Source organism: Amblyomma americanum, chromosome 10 (genome assembly GCF_052857255.1).
Source record: "Amblyomma americanum isolate KBUSLIRL-KWMA chromosome 10, ASM5285725v1, whole genome shotgun sequence".
NCBI classification, from domain to species: domain Eukaryota; kingdom Metazoa; phylum Arthropoda; class Arachnida; order Ixodida; family Ixodidae; genus Amblyomma; species Amblyomma americanum.
In genome coordinates, this window is record NC_135506.1 from 134,712,620 (window position 1) to 134,739,738 (window position 27,119).

The 27,119-nt window shown below is 46.4% G+C and overlaps 1 protein-coding gene across 5 annotated transcripts in view; it reads left to right on the top strand.

Annotated features, from left to right (window-relative positions):
- Positions 1-27,119, top strand: part of LOC144106449 (luciferin 4-monooxygenase-like) — a 246,029-nt gene that overhangs the window by 129,511 nt on the left and 89,399 nt on the right. For all 5 annotated transcript variants that reach the window (XM_077639264.1, XM_077639263.1, XM_077639261.1 and 2 more), the window contains 2 exons: positions 11,787-11,893; positions 14,378-14,577. In XM_077639264.1, coding sequence (XP_077495390.1) covers positions 11,787-11,893; positions 14,378-14,577 — 307 coding nt within the window. The remainder of the gene's footprint in view (positions 1-11,786; positions 11,894-14,377; positions 14,578-27,119) is intronic.

Here is a 27,119-nt window from a genome sequence, read left to right on the forward strand (position 1 = left end):
CGTCGCTGGCGGCGTCGCTGGCTGTGTCGTACAAGCTCCCGCTCCAAGCGCCCGTGGAGGTGATGCCGGTGTTGTTGGCGTTGGGGCACCACCCGGATGGGTGGCAACAGCGCTGGAGACACCCCTGGCCGTAGCAGTAGATAGCGTCCTCTGTTGACTCCCCGGAACGGGGTGAGGCACGGCAGGAAGTCCACGATGCGATGTCGTAGAACGCGAGCTCACCGGAGCAGTAGCCGGCGTCGCTCTCTTCCAGCCGATGTGTCCCTGACCTGCCAGAGCCTCCGCTTTTCTGCTGCTCCCCCCAGTGCCTCGCTCTCACTCGCCCTTTTATAGCCTCGGTGTTAGTCCACGTAAGCCTTGTCGTCGTCTTCTCTTCTCCACTAATCATCTCTCTCCACCTCACCGAATGCTTCTCCACCAATCATCTCTCTCCACCTCAACGAATGCTTCTTCTTCCTCTTCTTTATTCTTCGGTTAATTTGCGTCGCCTTCTTCACACCATTTTCCTTTAAAATTTAATTTAGGCTCCTTAATATATGTGACAGTCATGCATGCATTGCGGAGTCAGAGTGTAAAAGAGTATTATGTGAAAATATTGAAAGATATCATAACGACTGCACAGCTACCGTAGTCATCCATAAACTCGGTAATAAAGTTCCAATAAGGAAGGCTATCAGGCAGGGGCAGCCGTGGTGGCTCAGTAGTTATGTGGCTCGGCTGCTGACCCCAAAGACGCGGGTTCAATCTCGACTGCGGCAGTTCCGTTTTGATGGAGCCGAAATGCTAGAGATCCATGTACTGTGCGATGTCAGTGCGCGTTAATGAATCTCAAGGTGTCACAATATCCGGAAACCCTCCACTACTGCGTCCTTCTTAGCCTCGGTTCCTTTGAGGCCTTAAACGCGATAATCCAAGAAAACCAATGAATCATCAAGAGAAAAACTCGGTGTTGTGGTCTGAAATAAAATTCGCTTATTGGTCCAGAGTGTTATAACATAAAACATAATAAAGCATAACAGCGCTCGTGTGGTCGTGTTTGTTCCGTCCTTGTGTTTTTTCCGCGCTGTTTTACCATGGATAATAAAGCTACATCACGTGCTACCTGTCACTACTCTTCCCGCCCACTCTCTTCACTTGCATCGCAGCAAACAATCCTCATCATGGCAAAGATCCAGCTGTTTGTCATGAAACACGCGATTACTCAAGCTGGTGTTGTGGTCTGTCGCAAAATTCGCTGAATAATTGAGACACATGTGAAGTCATCAGGTCATGTGACATGCCCCGCGCCACCTCTCTCCCCGCCGCCTTTTGTGGCCTGTCCTAAAATAATCGTCCAATCTAAAGGGGGTTCATACCACCCTGCTTTAAGTGTCCCCGTAGTTTGTTCTTTATTAAGGACACTATCTTCTTCTTCCGTTACTCTGGGCAGCATTGCTCAGTATTCCGAAACGGGAGAAAGGGTTTAGAAGGTAGGGTAATGCCCTCAGTTCATCGCCTGGCTATGTGCTGACCTTGGACTTGCTCACGAAATACTGCCCGAGGACTTAAAGGGCTGGGAGGTGGTCGCGGCTCGGGATGAAGAGGTGTTCTCCTGAGTCAGTATTTATTCAAATACGCTAAAGGCCCCAGCGGGCATTACATAGGGGGTAACAACAGTAAAAACAACGCAACACAAATTTGCAAAAAGTACAAAATGCTTTGGCCGGGAACATGTTGAAAAGCTTAAAACACTCAAAATATAAAGGCACATGGCAACAAACATTCAAGTTTTTTTAGAAAGCAGTGCTTCAAAGAAATGCAAAAAAAGAGGATTGGAAGGATGAAGGTTACAGTGGCTCGTAGTTGCGTTTTAGGGCGGTTACAAACGCTCGTAATGATTGGCAGCTGCAATAGTGCCAGGAAGAAGATTTCATTGACGGATGGCGAGGAGGAGAAGCGAATGAAAGAACAGATTAGTTCTCGCAAATAATGGTTCAACTTTGAGCTGGCGATCAATGTGTGGGAATATCCGATGAGCTGGCTTGATATTGTACAAAGCAAAGGATGAATGACTGTGATATAATTTGTAGAAAAATGAGAGCATGCCAAGCATTCTCCGGTTTTCATGAAGAGGTAAATTCAGAGCATTTTTTTATTTCAGTTACACTCTCTGAACGCGCGTAATTCTTAGATATGAACCGGGAGGCTTTATTTTGCAGAGCCTCTAATTTTGTTACCAGGTATGCTTGATGGGGGTTCCAGATCAAAGAGGCGTAATCCAACTTCGAGTGCACTAATGTAGTGTATGCTAATAGCTTTGTGTCTGGATTAGCTAAGCGTAGGTTACGTCTGAGGAATCTGAGTGTTTTGGAAACTTTGTTAATAACCGTATCGATGTGACTGTTCCATGAGAGGCATGCTGCTAAATGCTACCCTGGATATTTTATGATGGGTGTCGATTCTACGGACACATTTTTCAAAGTGTATTGACAAGGTTCGGCGCTGGATATTGTGGTAAATCTAACAACTTTTGTTTCGGAGGTGTTAATTTCCATTTGGCATTGTGTGCACCAATCATTAATCTTGTTAAGGTCTGATTTTAGACCACTGAGGTCGGTAGGATCAGTAATCTGTCTGTATATCACGCAATCATCGGCAAATTATCTGTCCGGGGAATTTAGGTTATTACTTATATCATTAATATAAACAAAAAACAAGATAGGCCCGAGTACAGACCCTTGCGGTACCCCAGATTTAACAGGAGAGATGGACGATGAATGCCCATTAACAAAGACTGTTTGATACCGACCGGCCAAAAAACTCCTGATCCAAGAAATAACCTTGGAATTTATGTTCAGATTCTCAAGTTCTTTTATTAGACGAATGTGTGGACTTTATCGAATGCTTTGGCGAAATCTACAAATACGGCGTCTATTTTAGAGTGAGCATGAACAGCGTGATGAAGGTCAGCGATCAGTTCAAAGAGTTGTGTTTCGCAAAGTCGACCGTGTAAGAACCCGTGCTGATTGGCAAAAAAGAAATTATTCTTCACCAGATAAGCCATGATGGAAGATGTGCTCGAGCAATTTGCAGCTGATGCAATTTGATGGTTTAGAAGCATCGCCAGATTTAAAAACGGGAATGACGGGCGATTTTCCAGTCGTTTGGAACACAGCCCGTATCAATGGATTGCTGAAAAATAGCAGCTAAGATGGGCACACTGCAGGTTTTGCTATTTTGAGTAATTTAGGACATATCCCATCGAGGCTGGGGGCGGAGTTAGCGGGTAGGCGGTCTATGGCAAAGGATGCACCCTCTGGCGTGTCACTTATGTCCGTCATAGTTGAATTCAGCTTTGGAAATCGCAGGTCAGTAGGCAAAGAGCTCTCATTCGTGAACACTGGGGAAAAAAAGTGGTTAATTTCCTCCGCTAACTTAGGGGAGGTAACAAGCTTGCGTTGTTTAGCTATTCACACTGAGGAGTTGGAACTGTAATATGGATTAACAACTCGCCAAATTTTTTTAAGATTGTTCTTTAACATATGTAAAAAGTAATTGTTATGAAACTTGTCCTTCGCGTCTTCAATTTCAGTTTTACACAGTTGCGCATGTGTGCGGTATTGATTGCAATTGTGTTCAGATCCTTACACTTTATATTTCGCGTACAACCTTTTATTTTTGTTTATACATCTTATGACGCTCCTTGTGAACCATTTGCTTTCCGTAGATGTGGTGATGGTGACATTGGGCACGTACTTATCATTTAGCAAAGTTAGTTTGTCGCGAATAAGAGACCAGTTTTCATTTACATCCCGTGAACTGAATGAAAGAAAAACATCGGCAGAAAATAACGATAGTTCATTAGGCAGCATATCAACATTTGCCCTTGCATAATCAAATATAACTTTCTTTCCTTTTTGTGGTTTATTCCTGGCCACTGTGAAATCTCACTGCAAGATCTTGTGGTCACTGACACCATCGAGCACGTTTACAGATGTCTTGTCCGGTAGTTTTGTCAGCACAAGAACTAAGAGTGAATCGCCAAGCGTAGGTGTGGAAACTCTTTGATGCAGATCGAAAAGTGATATCACATACAGAAAATACTGGCATTCACGCTCTCTTATTCCGTGAAGGGGGCTGCATGTCTGCCAATCAATATGCGGATAATTTAGGTCACCGGCCAGGAATATTGACGAGCGTGGAAATTTGTTCTGCACGTAGTTAGAGATTCATTCAGGTTTCAGAGAATTCCTCGTGCGAATCAGGAGGGCGATAGCAGACCCCAATGGCACAAGTTACGGATTGTGATAGACGCAATGCAACCCATAAAATTTCCAAACACGATCCTGTATCAAAACATAGGCTTGCAGGCTTTCCCTTAGGGCTATCAACACCCCACCACCGCGCGAGGTAATACGATCTTTTCTAAATAATGAAAAATGGCTGGACAAGGATTGTTAGGAATCAGCAATATCAGGAGATAACCAGGTGTCTGTGTCCAACACAAGGTCAGCTGAGCATGATTCGACAAATGAGCACACATTATCTTGTTTTGGAAAGAGGCTGCCGAAGTTTGACACTAAAATTGACGATGCTGATTTTAGCAGTTTATTTTGTAGTCAGTGGTCCTGAGTGGTCGCGTCGCGTTCAGGAGGAGTACACATTTCACTAATGCTTTTGGGAATAGCAGCCACTTTATATTCGCGCTTGGAGAGAGCAATCACTTCTTTAGTGGCAGAGTTAAATTAATACAGTGTATGACTGAGAAGCAGCTTATAAAATAAAAGCTAATACTTTTCACCATGATTTCGAGTGTTTCGGGCGAAGTCTCTGAGCTGTTTCCTAATAAACTGCATCCTGGGCGAAAAATTCTCCTCTATCCAAACAGGAGCGGCGTCGAGATCTTTTAGTTTGGATGCATTTTTCAGAATGTTGGTTTTGTCTTTTTGATTTAAGAACTTCACTATAATTGGGCGGATGCTGTCCTGCCTTCGGTCTCCTTTTCTGTGGGCGCGCTCGATTTCGCCAGCTGAAATTCCCAAGTTTTTGGACACAAACTTAGTCACAACTTCTTCAGTATCTTTCAATGTTTCCGCTGTTTCCTCTGTGATAGCTTTGAAGATCAAGGTATTTCTGCGTATTCTGTTATTTAGGTTGTCAACAACTATGGTAGAGTGACGCGTTTGTGTTGTTTCCGTTCTTTGAAGCTTGTCTTGGGATTATTTGATCATTGAGCCCAAGTTGTTGACTTCCTTAGAGACGTCGTTAACTACATCCGAGTTTTCTTCTAGTTTAGATAGGCGCCGTTTGATTTCTGTGACGCTCAACTGCACGTCTTTGACCTTTCCAGGATTTTTTTTTGAAACTTTTCACTTGATAATGTCATTTCTTTGATAGCAGCGAGAATTTGATCACATTTGTCAGGGCCGGGACTTGTTTCAATGTCACCAGCACAGATCAGCAGTAGCCAAATACAAGAAATGGCTAAGGTCAGACGACCAAGTACGCATAATTTTGCAGTAGCTGACCCCGGGTAAAACCATACTGTTGAAAGTGATAATGTTTCCCTACCCAAAGGCACAAAACAACCAGTTCGAACAGGGTATGTGCAAAGATCGACGCCCATCACCACAGGATTGACAGCTAAGAAAAACACAGTTGGGATTTGCAGCCAAACGAAAGGTAGTAGTCTACAGAGCCTATGTATTTGCGTCACACTCACCTACCGGTGTGAAGAACCGAAGTGGTTAGATGCAAGAATTCGGCCGCAAATCCCACTCGGCAGCTGATCGTCTGTCTTTATATAGTAGATCCAGGAGGGGCGCAGCCACGGGCAGTAATGGCGCTTGCGCTGGAGACTGTTTATGATGGGTGGTGAACCGATGATCTGGCGGTGATACAGTGAACGCGTGGCGGCAGGTAGCTACCAGGTACGGTCGGTAGTGAGCAGATCTGTGCAGGTTTCGTGTTCGCCACAGTCGTTCCGTCACTACAGGTGTGAAGAACAGAAGTGGATAGATGCAAGAATTCGGTCGGAAAGCGTGGCCTTGTGGTAGAGCATCCGCCTCGCATTCGGGAGTTGCTGGGCTCGATCCCCAGTGCCGCGTGGTACCCACCGGTTTTTAATGGGTACAAGATATCCCCCGGCCTGGTGCTCAACTGTTCTGGGAGAGGTGCTCTGACGGATGAGCGATAAGTTCCGCCGTCTACAACGTTAAATCCGCCTCGTGCGGCAGAAGCCCATTAGTGGCCCTTTTTTGATGGCGCCGCATGCTGAACTTCTTCGAGCACATTGTCATCTGCTGAACTCCCATAGAGCGAGCTCATTTAAACTTCATTGAACGCCAAGATCAACTGAATGCCTCATATGAATCATGAACCACCTTTGCAGGCGCAGTGTTCGAAACTGGTTTTGCCCCCCGTAGGGTGCAGCGGGGTTTGCGGAGCCTCTTCCAAGCATAGGCAGGGCAGGATAAAATTTTCATGCAGTTGCCTCTAATTGCTTCTTTGTTCATACTGTCAGCCCAAGAAAGGGCCTGTCAGTAATGGATAAAAATTAAAACAACGAAAAGTACAAAGTCTAGCTTCATGTCAAATGAAAAATGAGAATAAAATACAATGGCAGTATCTACAAAAAGTGACATGCTGGACACAAAGATTAAATGCACTCGTATTATGCGCGTCAGAAAGGAAATACATGCTATGACGCATTCATATCAGAGAAGATAAGAGCCTCTTAACCAGCAGTTAATGCACTGACAGAGGGAGATATGATAACAGCAATTGGTAGTTCATTTCATTCGCTAATCACTCCCGGAAGAAAGCTATATTTGTAAGCATAATTCCATGCAACTGGTGCTGTACGTATAAACTGTGCCTGTGTTTAGAGGGCATATCTGGTGAAACTACGAAAATGTCAGACGAGTTAATTGTAACCTAATAATGAATAATTAGAAATAGAATCTTCAGTAGGACTGTTTACGCGCTGATATTTATTAGTTATGAATCTGGGAGTCACTCGTTGAACCCAGTTCAATTTATGTCGGTTAGTAGCGGTGTGTGGGTCCCATGCTGTTTTAGCATATTCAATATTTGACCTTATTGGGATCTTCTAGGCCATGGTTTTCACTTCAGGAGTTGCGTTATACAGTGTTCGCCTGAGTACCCTAATAACTTTATTTGTCTTGCCACATACTTCATTGATGTGCGTGTTCCATCTCAAGTCCGGAGTGAATATTAGTCCTAAATATTTATATTCTGTGGCCCTTTTTAGTTTGTGTGGACCGATGCTGTATTTACACCTCAAGAACACCCTCTTATGTATTATAATCATAAAGGCTGATTTTACAGGGTTCAGTAAAATTTGCCACTCACCACACCCATTTAGACTTTGGCGTAAGTTGTTAAGGCCTGACTGTTCACTTAAAGACTCAACCCTATTATATATGGCGCAGTGGTCTGAAAACAGCCTAAGTGAAACGGTTATATCAGAACGCAAATCTTCAATAAGGATAAATAAATTATACATATTTTGAGCGCAATCAGGACAAGGACACAATGAACAAACACAAACACGAGCGCAAACTTGGAAATTATTTATTGAGAGAACCACGACGGCATATATAGAAACACAGGCCTGCGCGGGCGCAACCTAACAAGTCCCTTGGAAACTGCTAAAGAAAAAAGTTACCGCACTAGACGTGATAGGAATTTCACTTCAGCGTTTTACAAGGCAACTGAAGTGTCACTCACAAAATATTATCCTGATTTTCTTATAAAAAAATGCCTCCAAGGTTTCACGAGCGGTTTTTAGCTTACTTCTGCCTAGGACTGACAAGCAACGGAAACGTGGAAAAGCAAAAAAAACCGCTTGTGAAACCTTGGAGGCATTTTTTATAAAGAAATCAGGCTCAAATTGTGTGAGTCACACTTAGTTGCCTTGTACAACGCTGATGTGAATTTCCTATTACGTCTAGTGCGATCACTTTTTTCTTTGGCAGTTTCCAAGTGACTTGTTACGCTGCGCCCGCGCAGGCCTGCGCTTTATATGCTGACGTGGTTCCCTCAGTATATTAGTTGCAAGTTAGCGCTCGTGTTTGTCTCTGTTCTTTGTGTCCTTGTCTTGGTTGGGCTAAATATATGTCACAAATCCAACTAGCCCAGCATCTAACTCTTTTAAAGGTAGATAAGAGAAGCCCAAAACACTGCCTTGAGACTAATTAGATCGTCGTAGAAACCTGCGGTGCTTTTCAAGCCCCGATTCTATTACAGAGTTCATTTAAATGCTAACAAGAGGAGCCCCAGACTGACCAGGCTCTTGAAACTGGTCAGTTATAGCATAAGCATAATCCCTCTGTTATTTCATGAGGTCATTCTCGGCTGCTGATAACTTTGGAGCGCGAATTAAAAGAACCACGTGTTCATGCACAATGAAGAATAGCTTGGGCCTGGTGCGACTAAATAGCATGGGTGAAGTCGCCGGTCGCTAAGATTAGCACTAGTGAGGTGCCACAGGGGCGGCAGATCACAATGCATGGTGTAGAGATTACCAGCATGCCGCCAAGAAAAGTGCCAGGAGTTTTCGCAAAGCCTTGCGCCGCTCCAGCCGCGCAGAGCTACTTTCACAGCTCGGGTGACGTCATTGTGCTAATCTTTTTTACTCGCTACTTTAGTGTCTGGAATTATAAAAATAGCTCAATTGTTAAAACATTTTATTGTGAGGGTGATGAGGCGGAACGGAAGATGAGATGAGGGTGAGGACAAGGGAGGGCCAGGGCATTTTAAGAAACGGGTTTGAGGGGGAGGATAAGCCAATAATTTAATAGTGAGGGTGCGGGAGGAAAAGCCAAAGTAAGTGTATATGCCCACTTCTCGTCGGCAGTGCGTGTGTAGCAATATCAGCAAGGGCACTAAGGCTTTGTAGCGAGAGCAACACTACGCCTGCTCTTCGAGCCTTCAGCGTGGCACTCCTTGAGCTCCGTGGCGGCGCAGTGGCCTTGAGCCGGTTGGGCACGCGGTACGGAGCAGCTGCTGCTGCCGGCGGCGCGGCGCGCCGGCGAAACCAAGCTACAACAGCTATGCGCATGCGCCGTGTCGGGTGGGGAGGAGGATTGAACAGGGGGAGAGGTGTCGCAGCTGTATAACTAGGCGGCTCGGCGGAGGCGCCAGGGCAAAGATGGAGAGCGGAGGAGGAGAGGAGGGTAGCCAGCAGTATGTGGATTTTATTAAAGTAATAATAAAAGGAAGGAAAAGATTTTTGCTAGCCCCGCATCTGCCACCGATACTGAAGCACCTGAGCTGGGGCAGCAAAAATAAAGGCTAGCAGGCAGAATGGAGAAATGAAATAAAAGAGTTGACGGGACACGAAGAGAGGATAGGGGGAGAGGTGCGTAGCCAGGCAGATGTAGTTCTCGCGTCACTCCATGTATAACCCGAGCTCAACCACAGCATTTTTTTATTCGCAAAGAAATTACGCCGCTGTTGTCACCGTCAATAGTTTCAGCATGCATCTTCACCTGTGATTATCGATATATGTTCATTTCTTTGTTGAGCCTGTCATATATATTTCAGCGGGCCAAGCAATAAACGTCAGTTGAAAACCGGCGCTCGTTCTTGTGTGTGTTTCCTCGTCGCATTCTCAATTCCCGCTGTTTCTACTCAATAATCTAGTACCATACAATTTATTTATCCCCTACCAGCTTTGGTTTCCTAAGCGTAGCTCTTGTGGGACACAATTAGTCTTGTTTAGCAATGATCTTAGTTTTCACCTTGATGATATCGTTACCGTTTACGCCGTTTTTAAACTTCCAGAGCAATTTTGCAAGATTTTTTAAAAAACGATTATTAAAAGGCCTCTCGAAATATTTCCTCTACCGTTCGCTTATTTGCGGTCGAATGGGTTATTTATAACGCCGATATTTGTGCCCTCCTGTCTGGCATTTTTCGTATTGAATCTTGGTGAAAATGTGATTATTTTCTCTTACTGATCAATAACCTTTGCTAACTTATTTTCATTGTAGAGAGTCTTACGGTCTTACCACACGCCAAACTATGCACTGCGACGCCGTTATTTGAAAGGAGCACGAAACGACGAGTCCGAACACAAAACAGCCGACAAGACAGGTGCTTAAGCTTGGCCGGAAGAAGCGCCTGTCCCTTGTGTCATTCAGTGTTTCCCCTGGTCATCTTTTTGCGCGGCCTCCCAGCGCCCTGCAATCTGACCAGCAACCCAAATAAAAATTGTAATTGATCTTTCTTGGTCCACTCATATTACATCTATTAATAGCGAAGCTATTCATGTCCTGTCTGACTTTCGACGTGACTACCCATTAGAGTCGTGTGTTAAGTCCCTCGCCTAAATAAGGTTAGTCTGTCCGAAGCCTGATATGCATGCCCAGTGTGAGACTCACACATTTCTTAGTCTAAAACACTTGAATTAGGTCAAAATTGCCCAGTTAGATTCACCGATTAAGATTACTCTTTTCGCTGTAGTGTCACTGCCACAAAATCTAAAGCCAACTTCGCTGATCTCGTGATACGGCGCAAAATCGGCCCACTCTCTTTCGCAGCTTCCATCACTCTCAGTATTATAACGCTATCTCATCTCTTCTCCCCTTCGCACCAGTTGCACTTAAGCCGCCCACTCCTCGCTCGCGTGCCACCGTGCACCTTCATTCTCTCAAGATAGCAATTAACTTATGTAATATCCCTACGGGACAATTGAGGGTTAATAAATCACGACGAACTAGAATGGCCTGCCTGTTGATACCGCACAAAACGCCATCCCATATACTATGCTTTAGCCCCGATGTCATTCATTTCCGATACATTTTCTACGTTTGTATTTTGAGTTTTCCATGTATCTCTTATTAGGAAACATTTGATTCGTACAGTTAGAATATAAACAAAGTATCGCGTCTCGAATACGAGTGCTGTTTTCGAAATTCCTGCTGCGGCAAGTTGCCTATGAGTTCTATTACAGGAGAACGCCAAGGTTTCAAAAACGGTATGTGCTCAAAAATTCTGGAAAACATTCTTGTAATTTGGGCCTCCAGTTATGAGGTGGAGTTTTTTAACAACCTTGCTAATTTTGCACCACAAAGATGACATGCATAAATCTAGTTATTACTGAGGACGCTTCGTAAGAATTAGCAAGGAATATGTTTTAAGCCCTTTCACATCTCCACAATGACCGCGTGAACAGAAGCAGAAGAATAGGTTTTGAAAGTCAGTAACTTTCGAATCACTAACTGAAGGAATAATAACTATACGCATACAAAATATTCGGAAGTGTCAATATCGGGAAAATATAAAAGAATTGTCTTAAATAAATAAAAAAAAACATCATTTATTAATTCCAGACATGTTTCTAGAATAATTTGGCCATTTCTGTTGACTTTTTTATGAATTCGGTCGACATGCTTTTATAATTTACGCAATTCTGGGCGACAGATTTTTTTTAGGAGTAAGTCGGTAGGGCATCCAAAGTTGCCTGTTAGAAAATTTTATCACAGAGATATTACGTTTTTTCTTGCGTTAAGATACTCCTCTTAATTTCTTGTTGTATCATTGTGCATGTGGATTTGAAAACATGCTTCAATGACTCGGTGAGTTCTCGGTTTAACAGTTCAGAGGTTAAGCCACTTTCGCTGACACATCAAGAGTTTGATACGAAAGCAGCTAAGAACTGCCGTCTCCAGAGAACACAGTGCCAAGAATCTTCAGTGGTAGCCTTCAGTACAAACTACGAGTGCGCTGCTGAAAGTCCTGCACTGCAGTCAGATTCTCTCTTGCTGTGTGCTTCGCAGGGGAAATGACGCGGCTTCTGAAGATGACAAACCCTTCCGTGGTCTACTGTGACATGGCGAACGCGGAGAAGACTAAGCAGGTCTGCAAGAATGTGCCTTCTGTAAAGGTATGCACGCATCCTGCGAGACGCACATGCGCTGTCTTCGCAGTAGACAGACAACATTGTCAGGCAATCTAAAGTACCGCTTTCAGTAACGCTTCCGAGGCAATTGCGAATGAAGTCGATTAAATAGTAGCTTAATATTTGAAGTGGCTATCCAGTAATGAGCCTTGCGTTCACCGAAACTGATCTGCCTCTGGCCGCTAATCTATGTCAAGGTGACACCATACTCATATGAGCACTGAAACATAAAATAATTACTGGAGCACCAGTGTTCCATTATTCTCCCTTTTCGTCGTCTTTTATTAAGGCGAAAGCCTGTACTGGCTCGTGCTCGCGTCCGTCCATCCGTTAAGTTCTTCAACTCGATAAGAAAGAAAATCTTTGTGCACGATGGGAATCGAACAAAAATTCTTCCGTTCCGCAGCCAAGCGTGCTAACGATTGGGCTACTTCCTTCCGTTCTTTTTGTTTATTGCGTGAAAATAATGTCGAAAAAAAAAGTCTAAGCATGCTTACGCCAGAAAACATTACGCCATCATACCCCTGCATGACACCTCCTTCCAAAACATCAAATGTCTGGGAGGCACATACATCCATCCAGATAGGGGAGCCAGCTAGGCGGCTCTTGCAGGGCAGCATATGCTGCCCGCACCCAAGCACATTGTTCAGGAAACAAATATTTCGACGACCGTGGTGATTCGGCGTGGCGGTCCATCATGCGGCTCTTCGCGAGACTAAATAGTCCATTAACACCTCTTTTTCGGCTACTTGATGCATTCTTGAATTAGAGAAAAACTAGCGCCAAAATATGCACACCACAAGAATTGTGTCTCGTCTTCGTTCTTGTCAGGTGGTGTACATGGTTTGGCGCTATTTTTTCTCTAATGGAACTAAATAGCCCGAGCAACTTAAATAAATCAAATGGCATGACACAGATTTTGTCCACAGGCAAAAAAACAGATACTGCCAACGTCCTTATTAATTGTTCGTTGCAATAAATCCCAGAAGACTGCAGCATCAATGCACAGGATAAAACAATGGTCACTTGTCTCTGATGTACTGCACAGGCGACAGTTCACCGACCATGGGGCAAGCATCTACTTAGCATGAAGTCGTACTTTCCCAAGCAGCGTAGTCGTGTGCAGTTTAAAGAATGTTTTTTCCAGCAGAAAAAATTCACATTCGCCTAACACGTTTTAAAACGCTGGTGTCAAGGAACTAAACAAAAGGTTCCCGAAACAAGGGTACAGGGAACAAATACCAACGCACATGTAGTTCTCCTTGTCTGGGACGCTCGAGAGTGTTTGCAGAAAGGCGTCGAATTAAACGGATGCCTCTCAAATGCCCTCCATTGTCTCCAGCATTTAAGATTCACAAACAATTCTGTACTTAATTAACATCTTAACCACACATCAGTGACACAAGCATCAACATCGCGCTAAAGGCCTTCGCCACATCGCTTCTTAAGTCAACAAAGTGCCCCCTGATTTTTTTTCTTCTTCTTCCTCCTCCTCTTTTTCTCGTCTTCTTCTTGCTTGAGTTCTTCAATCTCTTGGCTTTGTTTGGCTTCTGACTTCTTCCCCTTTTCGTTCTTTTCTTTCTTAACTATCTTCTCCCCTTTCTTGGCTTGGCCTTGACTTTAGCGCTTCTACACGGGCTACAGTCACAGGATCACTCGAGATGAGATGCTAGAAACGGCTCTTGCCGTAAAAAAAAAAGTTCTACTAGAAGCACTGCTCATAAGCCCCCTAAAAGAGGCTCGAACTTCTGCTCTCATCTTCGCAACAGCACAGGGAGATGGACAAAGAAGCACAGATACAAGACCCTGACTCCGAGCTCTATTCAGCTCTAGATGTAAATCAACGCCTTGTCTGTGTGTTTCAGACATAACGTCACCAGCGAAAGTACGAGACACTAGGAGGAGAAGAACAGAGGATTACGCTGGATAATTACTCGTCTGTGTCCTTCCACTGTTCCGAAGAGATGTCGCACCAATCAAACCGAGCTTCCACTCAGCATCTCAATGTACGATGGCTCGAAATTCATTTAAAGGAGCATTATACCTCAGAGAAGCTCACTCTATTTGAAACAAAAGAAACTGCAATTTATAAGTACGTCAAATTAAGACCCAAGAAATCTACATGAAATGCTCATTTTTGCTACGAGCTGCAGTCTTCTCAGTAGCGCGGTGATTTTTTTTTAGCTAATCAATGAATTGCCAAAATACTTTTCTTCAAGGCTTACCTCAGCAATGTGAAAATATCATGCTGCAATTTGTTTATTACATATTCGTTTCATCCGTTCTGCGCTCTTGCTTGTGTTGTCGTACATCCCCTCCCGCCGGTTGCTTTTTTTCCAAATGCTCGTATCTATGTGGGACCATCTTTTATTACTGGATACCAACTTCCATGTTATAATGTTGCAAAGCGGTAGGGTATTCTGTAACAAAATGCACATATACATATATACTCGCACATTTCCCTCACAGGCGCTTGTGGTATCGGGAGAATACGACGGAATGGTGAGCTTTGCCAAGCTGAAGGATACGCCTCGGAGTCAGTTTCAGCCCCCAGCAGCTGCCGACCCAGAGGACGTGCTCCTTGTGTTCCAGACGAGCGGGTCCACCGGTCTGCCGAAGGCGGGTCTCATCAGCCACCGCAACTTCATCGCTGAACTGATCACCTTCGGGTATGGTGGCACCTGTTTCGCAGCTGAAAAGTTTTGTAGGGGGCTAGTTTGTTGTACATACTGAAACTGGGGAGCGCTATAATCAAGACAAAGGGACAACACCACATAAGAACTCCACAAGACACGTGCGCAGACACGTTGCGCACGTGTCGTGCGGTGTTCTCATGTGGTGTTGTCCCCTTTTCTTGATTATAGCGCTCGCCAGTTTCGCAGCTGAAGCAGAACTTTGGCAGAGTAGTGAAGCTTAGAAAAAGAGCGAGAACTCATTTGGGTGCTTGAGCACGGCTTGGAAGACGAAGGCGCGATTCTAGAGCACCGATACTTTTGTTAAACTGTAAGCAGAAATAATGACACTATAATGTAAGCGTACTTTTGAAATGATTCGAGAAGGTTGCTTGCGTTTCAAACCTGGAGATAAACACTGCATGAGCGTATTCATGCTTCGGTCGTACGGATTTGCAAAAGCAATTAACCTAATAACAGCGTCAAAAATTTTAAAACATAAATACCTTCTCGCGGTGCATCCGCGCTTTCGGGCGTGCTCGTCCGGCCAACAATGGTTGTACGGTCAGCGCCTCAGCTCGAGAGAGAGAGAGAGAGAGCGCGGCTCCAGTGCTTCTGGGAGGGAGGCCTCTTTCTTCATAGTAAATAATGCGTTAGTATTTGAAGGGTCTGAGGAAGCGAAAATGACCACCGCCGTATGTCAGTAGGCAGTGGCAGTTCGCTGCCTGCAGGTGGAAACCGGGCATGAACATGTGAGCACTTAGTATACTACCTCATATATAATAACTCCTAGTATGCCACCTCGGATTTAACAAAGTTTCGTGTGTACCCCTGGTATAACGAAGCTAACGTCTCTTCTCGGATATAATCAACCTTCGTATCTGGACTTCTGATGTAACGAATTTAGTGTATTGACCACGGATATAACGAGCATTTGGCTGCTAACGCATTCAAACAATCCGCCGAGGATCAATTTTACTGCGCTAGCCCTAAAACCTCTAATATCAAATATTGACGACCTTTGTATGTCCAAAGCTTCTCTCCGTCACCTTGAGGTTGCTCGGGAAGAGCGACCTGGGTCTCTAAAGCCCCACCGGTGGCAGCAGCTGCCATCACTTGGGCAGTGGCGCACCGCATAACTGCCGCACCACTGCGCCCTTAGTGTTATGAAGGCTGCCAGCGACCTATGCATGTAAAGCAGAGAATGACCTATTCAGCATATATGGAATTAACTCATTAAACTTGTCACGGATACGCATACGATCGAGCTAAATCACAATTTCGCCGGTCTTTTTTTTTTTTTGTCTGAGACGTGCTTGAACCTGAAAACAGAGCCTCGAACCGCAATAGAAGTGAAACCCGAAGTGCCAAGGCACCTTGTTCGCGCCAAGCTAAATCATCCACCATTTTTTCACGCCATTTCCTCCTGCCTGCACCATTCTTCTTAGCCCCCTCTGACTAAGTGCAACCAATGCCGTCAGCGCCCTCCTTTACCTGCGGTTTTTCCACCGCCTCTAGGTCCTCTTCATACTACCCCGTTTCCCAGCTTTGCCCGTATTAGCTTTCCGGCTTGTTCCGTTCTGTCCCCGCACGGTTTGCCCCTGTTGCCCCCATTGTGTTTTCAACTCATGCTGCTTCACAGGTGGAGTCGGCCGAAATTTAAGCCTTTGGCATATAAACAACAATCGGCGCCGGAAGTCATTCTGGATTTTGCCACCTACAGTGTCTTTTTCAGACTAGAAAAGACATTTTGGCGCGAACATTGCTGACTCGGGTTAGATTTCGTGGCAACTTCCATGCAGCTAGAGCACGGAGGAAGACTATATATATAGTCTTCCTCCGTGACCTAGAGTCATGTAACGCAAGGGACCCCATGCTAGCACAAACTTTCATCATCATTTATTAACCCTTAATGGTCCCGTAGGGACATTACATAAGGGGGCCTTTCGATGGCTCGCCGTTGCGACTAAAATTTCGGTGCAAATACTCGCAATACATGACCGGTGCCAGCTTCTGCTGCACAGTACACTAAAGCGAAGGACAGCGTCAATGAGATTTTAACCTGGCCATTGCATATGTACAAAAAAGTAAAGGTTCTTGAACGACAAACATTCATTAAAATATTTGCCCTCTACTTGCTAATTTCATGGCCTTTACGTTTTTCATATAAGTGGCATGCACTGCTTTGCTGGTTCCGGACAGATTTAGTTCCAGGTTTCCTGTGATATTTTCTTTACTTATTAAATACGCAAAAACATGAAAGTATTCGTATCAGTTATGTCTGCCACGAGTGAACGATAAGGGGATAGTTGGTATGACATGGTTACAAGACATAAAACTGAGCGTGGGACAAGACACATAAGAGAACCAAAGAGGACGAGCTCGTCCTGCTTCCTTCTCTCCTGTGTCTTGTCCCCTGCTCAGTTTTCTGTTTGGTATTCATGTCTGCCACAAATTTTAAGACATACGAATGCATTCTTTAAAATACATATTTCAGTAGTCTAGACAGTGCGCAGCGTTATCTAATACACAATGGCATTGTCAATGGCAATGGCAGTGCAGTCATTATTGTTTCGTTTGATCCTTCCACAATTTCTATGAGGAGGTCATGCTGCAACTTGAGCCCCCCTCGCCCGAACAAAATCTGTGGCTACGCCGCTGGCTGTATCCTAATACTCACCTACGGGGAAGAAACGTAAAGGCTAAGGAAAAGGCTTACCAGAATGCTGCCTTCACGCCTCTGCAGTGTTTTGTAGTTTGTGCTATAACCAGGGAGGCGCTGCTCCCTTTCACGCACGGCGATGGAAGGGGGGCTCATGGGCCTCCCTTAGAACCCGGTGAGTCGGCAGTGGCCGCCCAGAGAAAATGGCTGCACCATCTAAGTGACGCCAGCAGCCAGGCCACCGAGGTGTACTCGGGGGCCAGTAATGACTCTTCGACGGAAGATGGGTTTGCACCAGTCCTGAGTAATAAGGCCAAGCGAGGACGGCGCCGACGTGAGGACTCGTCCTCATCAAGCACGTCTATGGTCATGAAGATGCGAGGTCCCCCGACACGTACCGTCTAGTTTGTGCCTGATACACCAACCGGACACCTCAACCACTTGAACAGGCAAGCCACGTCTTTATTCCTTGATGGCCTCGCCCCTGGGTGGATTAAAACGTGAGATTCAACCCCTACAAAAACATCATCGCTATTGACATCACGGACCGGAGCGCACTGACAGTTTCACCGCTGTTAACAGACGCGGGGACATCACTGTATGCTCCCATGCTTTCCAAGACAGCGGCACTAAAGCAGGTGCCATTTACAACGTCGACATTTCCATTGCTGACCCTGATCTGCCTATTTTAATCAAACGAGCGTCAAACATTGTCTCAATAATGGAAGTACAGTGCTTTGGAAGATCTCAGTTCATCAAGCTGACATTCAAGGGCGACTCCATACCGGCGTATGTTAAGGTCGGGCATTTGCGCCACCCGGTTCGACCTTTCGCGCCCAAGCCACTTCAGTGCAGAAAGTGCATTGAGGGTGCATGAAGGTGCATTAAAGTGCGTGAGAATGGGACACGTGAGTTGCGTCTGCAAGAACACCATTGTTTGCCCTAGATGCTCTGAGTCACACCACGGCGATGTTTGCCGACCGACTACCCTGAAGTGCGCCAACTGCCGTGGCCCTCAAGATTCCTCCTCGAAAGACTGTTCCCGCCTAAAGAACGAACGAGCAGTGCTGGAGCAAATGATGAGTGACCATTCCACACGCATAGAGGCCGCTGCTAAGGTGCGACGACGTCGTTCGCATCGTATAACTTCAAAGAAAGCTGTTGCTTCTTGTTGGGAGGACTCTAGCAGTGCTGCACCTTGTCCTCCTCCTACGCCTGCCAAACTAAATTAAGGGAGCCCGACGGTTAAAGAAGCCGCACTTGCCACTTCAGACGTTACCTGGCCATCAATCCCGACACCCTGTGCTGGCCCAGTGACCAGCACGTCCACTGGGCCAAAAAAGGCCTCGCCATCTCCAAGTTCTGCGCCTACTGTCGATCCGGAGAAAGGTCAAGACCTCGCCCATGGCCAAGAATATCAGGTTATGGAAATGTTCAAATCCGTCCTGAGTGCCATCCGCACTGTGCTGGCTGGCCTGCGCACGCCAGCAGCACAGAATGCGCTGCAAATAATGGACGCTCTGACTCCAGTTCTAGCAGCTCTACAGTAGCAGTAACAATGGCTCCATAAGTATTAACATTTGGACAGCTCCTAGAGCAAGCCTCTATTTTTCAATGAAATGCCGCGGACTCCAGTCTCGAATTTCAGGTATTCAGCAATATGTTTAGGTAAACAATTTCTAAATCCTTGTCATTTTGAGCAATGTACCAAAAATATTTCATCTGTCAGGTTATGAGGCGTTTGCATCTCCCATGCACCGAGAGGACAGTAAACTCATCGTTTACATTGGGCATGAACTCACGTATGTGCTCCATCCAGTTCCTCCCAATACCGACAACCAGTACGTTTGCCTAACAGTAAGAGGCGTAACTTCACGTTTACACTTGTGGATGCGTATCTGTCGTCATCAAGTCAATTTGACGCCGCACGATTGAGTGACTTGATGGCGGTTACGCCCAGCCCTTCAATCGTCACTTTATCGCTTACCACACCATGTGGGGAGGAGTTAGAATGATCATTAGGGGGCGAAAACTTGTGTCCTTCGCCTCTGACCATGACTTTCAGTGTCTAAATGACGGCTCCTCAACGGCTCTCCATTCGAGGGACAACTCACAGCAGCTGCCTCGACTCGATTTTGTTTCTCGATGCCTTATCAGCAACGTCCAGTGGTTTTCGCATTTTGAAAAACGCGGAAGTGACCATATCCCTACATATCTGATCCTTACTGGCCTTTCCACATGCACCGGTGCCACACGCATGCGACGCATCGATTGGTCAGTGTTTCAAGTACTTATGGAAGACGCTTGCACAGAAGGTTCCTTCGTTTACTTGGAAGGAAAATTTAATGAGGCCTTGAAAACGCGACACGGTTATTTACCTCAATACACAGAATTTGATTTGGAATTGCAGCGCCTACGATCACTGCGACGGAGGGCTGAGCGTAGATACCGACGCACAATGTCGAGCCTTGACCTCAGGGATACGAGGCGCATGCAAAAAAAAATTCTGCGCAGAATTCAAGCCCTCAATGCACAACGTTGGAGGTCCTTCTGTGAAACACCTGATCAACAGAAACCACTGTCACGCACCTGGAATGTCGTTCGTGGCCTCCGAACATCCCAACATCAGCTGCACCATTTCAAGTCTCTCCCACTCTACCAACGACGTGGATAGGTCGAGGTAGCTTAGGATTTCTGCGCTAGGGTAGCAGGACCATCCACCTCATCCGCAACGCTGCATTGCCGTGGTGTTCCCGCTTCTCGGGATTCTCGAATGGACCTTCCATTCTACGTGGTGGAGCTTGAAGCCGCGCTGGCTTGTTGCAGACGGTCATCTTCACCAGGACCTGATGGTGTGGCATACTCTGCACTTAAAAATTTTGGACAAGATGCTAGGCGTGTCCTTTTGGAGTATTAAAACAAATCATGGAGTGAGGGCACAATTCCAGACGAGTGGAAGTCCAGTCGTCTAGTTTCGCTCCTCAAACCAGGGAAATCGCCACTTGACCTGACGTCATACCATCCAATAGCTCTGGCTAGTTGCGTTGGCAAGGTACTGAAAGGATGGTACTTACACGTATTGAGTGGTACCTGGAGCGCTACTGTATATATCCATCTATAATATCCCAGCTTCGACGCGGACCCTCTTCAATTGACAACGTGGCCAACCTGATGTCATCTGTCCAGCGCCAAAAACATTTGAAGCGCTTGAGCTCGGCATTGTTCCCGGATATAAAGGGCGCATACGACGATGTAACTCATCAGACTAGTTTGGACGCTCTGGAGGCTGCCGAGCTTGGTGGTCTCGTATTCTGCTGGATACGTAGTTATTTATCCAAGAGATCTCTCTTTGCACCGGCTGTCGAGGATGGCCCAACACCTTCTCATTTTACTTCCCGCGGTGTACCGCAGGATGGAGTGCTTAGCCCAACGCTGTTCAATCATACACTTCATACTTGACAGCGCAAAAAAAAAACGAGGACAAAAGCGAACGAGGAGACACAACACAAGCGCAGACTATCAACTGAACTTTTATTCACTGAAAGGAAGCTTTATAGGCGTGATAAAACACAAAAACAACAAAAGGAACCGCCACAATCAATGTACAAAGAAATCAATGACATTTCATACCTGCGTGATAAGGAACACCACAGCAACAGGAAAACCAAATCCAATCACATCAGGCCAACTCCCCGTACTGTCTACTTGCCCCCAAGAAACTGCGCAGAAAAGGAACTTCCTTATCCTGCAGGCTGACCGACGGTGATGCGGCACACGCTTCTCTCTCTTTCTTAATCAAGTAAGCTTCTATCAGCTCCCGGCATACCCTATCTTTGTGCCTGAACAAGATACTTGTCCTGTCAAGGTGAGGAAAGCAATCTTTGCAATCCCTGCAGTGCAAAGCGAGGTTGGAGGACACAGCACCTTTTAGAGATTTGCGGTGTTCCGCTAGACGCTCATTGATACATCGACCAGTCTGGCCGATGTAATTCTTACCACATGAAAGTGGAATGCAATACACAACACATGTGTCCCAATCTGTGAGCCTCTTTCTGTGGGCTACCGTGCAATCATTCACTGCGCGGTTACCATCATGCTCAATCTTTTTGCGCACAGCACTGCACACACCACCGATTTTGTTCTTCGCGGTGAAAACAACTTTCGCCCCGTACCTCGCCCCCACTTTTTTTAGGCGATGTGAAATGCCGTGCACGTAGGGGATTCCTACCAATTGTTTTTCCGCAACGTTCTCTTTCGCGATGACCGGGGGCCTGCCTGACCTGCTAAGATCCTCGGCGCAACTCTCAATCTATGTGGATGGCATCTGCATCCGGGCATCCGGAGTTACGCGTCCACAAGTTCGAGCGAGACTTCAAAAGGTGTCAAGTATTCTTGCGACCTACCTCCACCTACAAGGCCTCAATATTTCAAACGAAAAGTCCTCGCTTGTTGCCTTTACACGCAAGAACATGGCTAATTATACCGTATACAAAAACGGCACAGCAACACCCTACGGAAAGAACCATCGGTTTCTGGGAGTATTCATCGACCGAAATCTATCATGGACCCCCCCTATTTCATACATAAAAAAGAGACTCATCGATTTCTCACGTTCTCGCCTGTCTTAGGGGAAAAGTCGTGGTGAGCGTCGGTGCGGTCGATGATGTAGCTCTACAACGCCTTATTCATGGTATTTCTTCGCTACAGCCTCCCTTAAATTGGAAACATTCGAAAAACACACATACAAAGTATGCAAAGCGTTCAAGCTCAAGCTCTCCGGACTTGCTTATGATTGCCGAAATGCGCCTCTACGGCCGCATCTGTACCCATCGCCCAGGAGCATCCAATCCCTTCCTACCTACTCGTAGACGCACTGAGGGCATATTTTCATAACATATCCCGGGTTCCCTCACGCCATCCTGCCAGTCTACTAATTACCAGGCCGCGCACATCGTTTACAAACGGTATTGATGCACATCGCGCCAGTCAGCCGTCCCAGTTTACACCCGCCTCTAGACCGTCCTCGCCACTTTGGAGCCTGCAGAATCCCCGTGTGCTTCTTTCAATACCTGGCATCAAGGAGAAGATCGATTTATCGCCTATAGAACTAAAACAAGTCACTCTTGAATATTTCCATGAGCACGATGCAAACCGGGTGCACGTCTACACCAACGGCTCAGCGAACCCTACCTGATCTTCGAGCTCCATGATCATCCCCGCAAGGACTACAGAAATTAGAGTTAGAATAGCTAACCAGATTTCTTTGACGAGTGCAGAACTCACTGCTCTTCGTGTCGCTATTGAACACAACTATCAGCAGAGCCTTCAACAGTGGTCTTTTTTCACCGATTTAAAAGCTTCCCTTCAAGGCTTACAAGATTCTCTTAGCCGTGGAGTCCACGAACAACTGGTCGCGGAAATCCGACAACGACATCACTGTGCCATAAATAAATGGCACGACATTATCTACCAATGGCTACGGGACACAGCGGCATAGCAGGGAATCACTGCGTAGATGATGTAGCGCGAACTGCTCACAAAGACGGCGATTTTGTGTCGATCCCCTTTTTGAGGTCAGACGCAGGGGGCTGGCTTTGCGCTCTTGCGCAGGACATAACGCTTGCCGCGTGGAATTTTGGCCAATTTTCAAATTCACGTTTAAAAGCCTTGCACCAAGATCTGAATCTTCAGCTTCCATCCGCCTACCACGACGTGAAGAAACTTTGGCGTGTCGCCTGTGGCTTTGTGTTGCTTTCACCAATTGTTACCCGTTCTTAATCCATATGACTGATAGCCCTGCACGTGCCATCTGCGGTTATGACGAGACTATATCCCACATTTTTTGTGACTACATTCCCTGCCTATAGAGCGGAAAGGTAGTCGCTCTGCCGTACGCTGGAGCGTGTAGATCCACGTTCACTGACAGAATGAAGATTCTCGGCCACTGGCCACGGCAATCGTGGGCGGTAAAGGCCTGCAAGGCACTGCACCGCTTCTTACGAACTCCTGATCTGCACGAGAGGCTGTGACTTTTACTAACGCTGACTTTTCATAGTGACACTCCTTTCTCTTTCACTTCTTATCCCCTCGCCCCCTTACCCCCCTGTAGGGTTGTAAACAGGTTATTCTTCCGGTTAACCACCCTGCCTTTCCACTTCTCCCTCCTGCTCTTCCTCTTAACAAAATGGCTTCAGCTTAAGTTAAGAACAACGCAGCGAGCTGTGGAAAGAAAAACGGTAGATGTGACGTTAAAAGACCGGAAGCAGGCAGAGTAAGTGAGGGAACAAACGCGGGTTAATGACATCCTAGTTGAAATCAACAGGAAGAAACGGACTTGGGCACGGTATGTAATGCGAAGGCAAAATAACCGATGGACCTTTAGGGTAATTGAGTGGATTCCAAGGGAAGGTAAGCGTAGCAGAGAGCGGCAGAAGGTTAGGTGGTCGGATGAGATTAAAATTTTGCAGGCATAGGGTGGATGCAGCTAGCGAAGGACAGGGTTTGTGGAGAGACACGGGAGAGCCTTTTCCCTGCAGTGGGTGTAGCCAGGCTGATGATGATGATGATGATGATGATGTAAAAAATTCTCACGTACTTAAGTCTACTTATGAGGAGGAATGCGACTTTGGTTGACAAAACCTTTATAAAACAGTCAAGTGGCCGATGGTCCAATACCTATAGGGGTCGGCCAGGACTTCATGGAATCTGCAATCCTCTAGAGCAAGACGGATGAGTGCGCGCTCGTCGTCCAAGGTAGAGCTGCGTAGACGAGCCTCCTATGTGTGGTACCTGGGTGTAGGGTTGCATTTCCGTGGACAAGTCCAAAACATACGCAAGGAGCCAAAATAATTTACGCTAGAATGCTTGGCAAATAACAAAGCACGGTGATTACTTTCAAAGGAAAGATCATCCCTCGTTACGTTTACTACTATGGCGGCGAGATCCGTTGCCACCTCTATAGATCAACGCGGCAAGTTCGCTATATATATTTCAAGGCCGAGCATAGGGCCGACGTCTGCCCGACACATGACGCCGTCGTCTGCTCCCAATGTACCGAGGCAGTGATTAAGGATCGGCACAGTTGCGAACCCATATGTGCGCTATCGACGAAAGCTCACTCTACAGGAGCAAAGGAATGCAAGGAACGCCTCAGGAAACCTAGACCACGGACGAGAAAAAAGTGGAACCAGGCGGCGGAGACAGGGGTGACAGTGGCACTGGCGGACGTGGCCGGGCCCGAAAACGCTGGTTCAGCAAGGACTGCGCTTCAAAATCTGAATCTACATCGGCATCAAGATCAAGGTCGAGATCGGCGTCCAGGACAAGGGAAGCTCCGTAAACCGAAGCGATGCAGCAGAAAAAAAGACCATAACTGAAAAAGGAAGAAGGAACTAGGGTGAGCTGGAAAGAGCACCTTTTCTCTACCTCTGCCACTGCTCCAAAAAACACGAACACAGACAGCAGTGATAAGTAACAACGCTAATGATCCACCTAACGAGGAAGTTAAAGAGCTAAGATAAACAGTTTAGACGCCAGGGCAGAAAACACCGAGCTGAGACACTTGACGATCTCATAGAAGAAATAAAGGCCCAGAGCACAGGCCAGAACAACTCCAACCTGCAAACACATGAAGCTCAGGCGGCTATTATAGGGTGGCAGGAATTTACAATTGCCAAAGGGGCTGTGAATAATGCATTTGTAAATCTTAGAAAACTAATCTCTAACACCCAAGACGAGACGCGCAAGGATGAAGACCGTCTAGTACACTTCACGCGCCTGATATCCAGAGAAAAACAAGCCATCTGAGAATGGCAAGTAACCGTAGACGGTCGGTCAAGTTGGGAACCTTTGAAACATGGCAGTGGAACTAGCGTGGGATCCGCCGAAAGCTGGGTCGTCTTAAACAACACATCACAAATTGCGCCTCTCCACCAGACATAATCGCCCTTCAGGAAACCGGCTGCTCACTCACTCTCGCCTGATACTCGGTCTACGAGGGGAAGCGGCAAAGCAAGTTCACCACGCTGGTCACCAAAGCGGTCACGACAATAAGGCACGACATCGACGGCACGCACGTTGAGCACGCCCTTATTGAAATCATTACCCAGAAGAGAAGCCAAAAAAGCATCTTCCTACTAAACGCATACAGCCCACCAGGCCACAGGAAAGCCAATTTCAGCTGCCTGCTATTCAAGGCAGAAGAAGCAGCAGGCAGGAATGTCCTCGTCGTCCTGGGGGACTTTAATGCCTGGAATAAAAGCTGGAGCTACGTTCGGAAAATCCAGAAAGGTAGAGATGTAGCCAGAGAAGCTGATCCTAGAAGGCTCACCCTCATCACAGACCACACCCAACCCACGTGAATGGGAAATAGCATCAACTGAGATTTAGCATTCGTCAGAGGGAATAAGGCAGGCAAGATGGGAAAGCCACGGGGAAACTCTAGACAGTGACCACTGCATTCTGCGCATCCATATAGAAACCCTCCCGATAAGAAAAAACATGGCCAGGCTAGACTGACAAACTGGGAATCCTACAGAAAATCCAGACAACAGTACGCAGACGCTGAGATCACGGACATAAGCTCTGTCGCAAGGATCCAGACAGACTGAAAAAAACTAACCCGAGAGGTCGCCCTTACTACCAACACTCCCGAGGTGGATGAATATCTCTGAAACTTTTGGGACGCCAGACGAGGGCTGGTAAGAAGACGGAAAAGGCAAAATCATAAGAGGCAGCTCAAGCGTAAGATCGCCGAGGTCACCAGACGAGCCGAGGAATATGCGACGGAGCTCTCTCGAGCGGCTGCTGGGACCAAAATGCAAACAGCTTCCGAGAATCTTAGGTTGGGCCAAGACATGTGTCTTGCTGAGGGCTCCCATAGGCCCAACCAAGACAAAATCCGAAACTGGTAGGACGATCGAAAGGATCACGCACAAATTCCAAGGCACTGAGCAGGAAATGCGAGAGAAAAACAAGCAGCTCTATATAGGTAATGCGACACACACCGACATCAGCTTCGCATACACGGGAGAAGCAAATGCCGCTCTCGACGAACCCCTTACCATAAGTCAGACACGCTGTGATGTCCGCCACAAAGAACACAACACCAGGGAATGATGGCATCACCAACGCCATGACAAGGAACCTAGATGACAATTCAATCAAAAGGTTCACGGTATTTTTCAACAAACACCGGGAAGAGGGGGCGATCCCGAACGACAGGAGGCATGTGGAAATAGTAATAATTTCGATGTCCGGAAAGACTCCACACCTGGAAATTCTTGGACCGATTTTGTTTTATTTATGCTTGGGAAAAGGATATGAGAAAGTTGTACATCAGAGGTTGCAGACCCACCTTGAGGACAACCAAATCAAGCCGCAGACTACGTTTGGATTCCGAAAATAGCCATCAGCACAAGACGACCTCCTGCAGATCAAGGATGAGGTGCTCACTACTGTCCCAAAATGTGGATAAAACATCTTGCTCACTCTCGACCTTAAAGCGGACTTGACGTCAGTTACAGGGCTGTGCTAGAGGGGCTCAGCGACCTGGGTTGCGGGCAGAGAAAATACAACTATGTAAAAGCCATCTTCAGCAACAGAACAGCTACCATTGGAATAGGAGCCATCAGGACTGGCACCTTCATCATTCCTAAAAAAGGAACACCCCAGTGCCCTGTGATATTCCCTCTGCTATTAACATTGTTATTATTGGCTCAGCAATGAAGCTCGAAGACATTGAAGGAATCAGGCATGCCATTTGCATGACTGCAGACGATATCACAGACGATATCTGCAGACGATATCACAATCTGTGTGACAAGGGGATCCTTAGGATAAAAACGAGACCTTCTTCAGCGAGCAGCACACGCGGTCA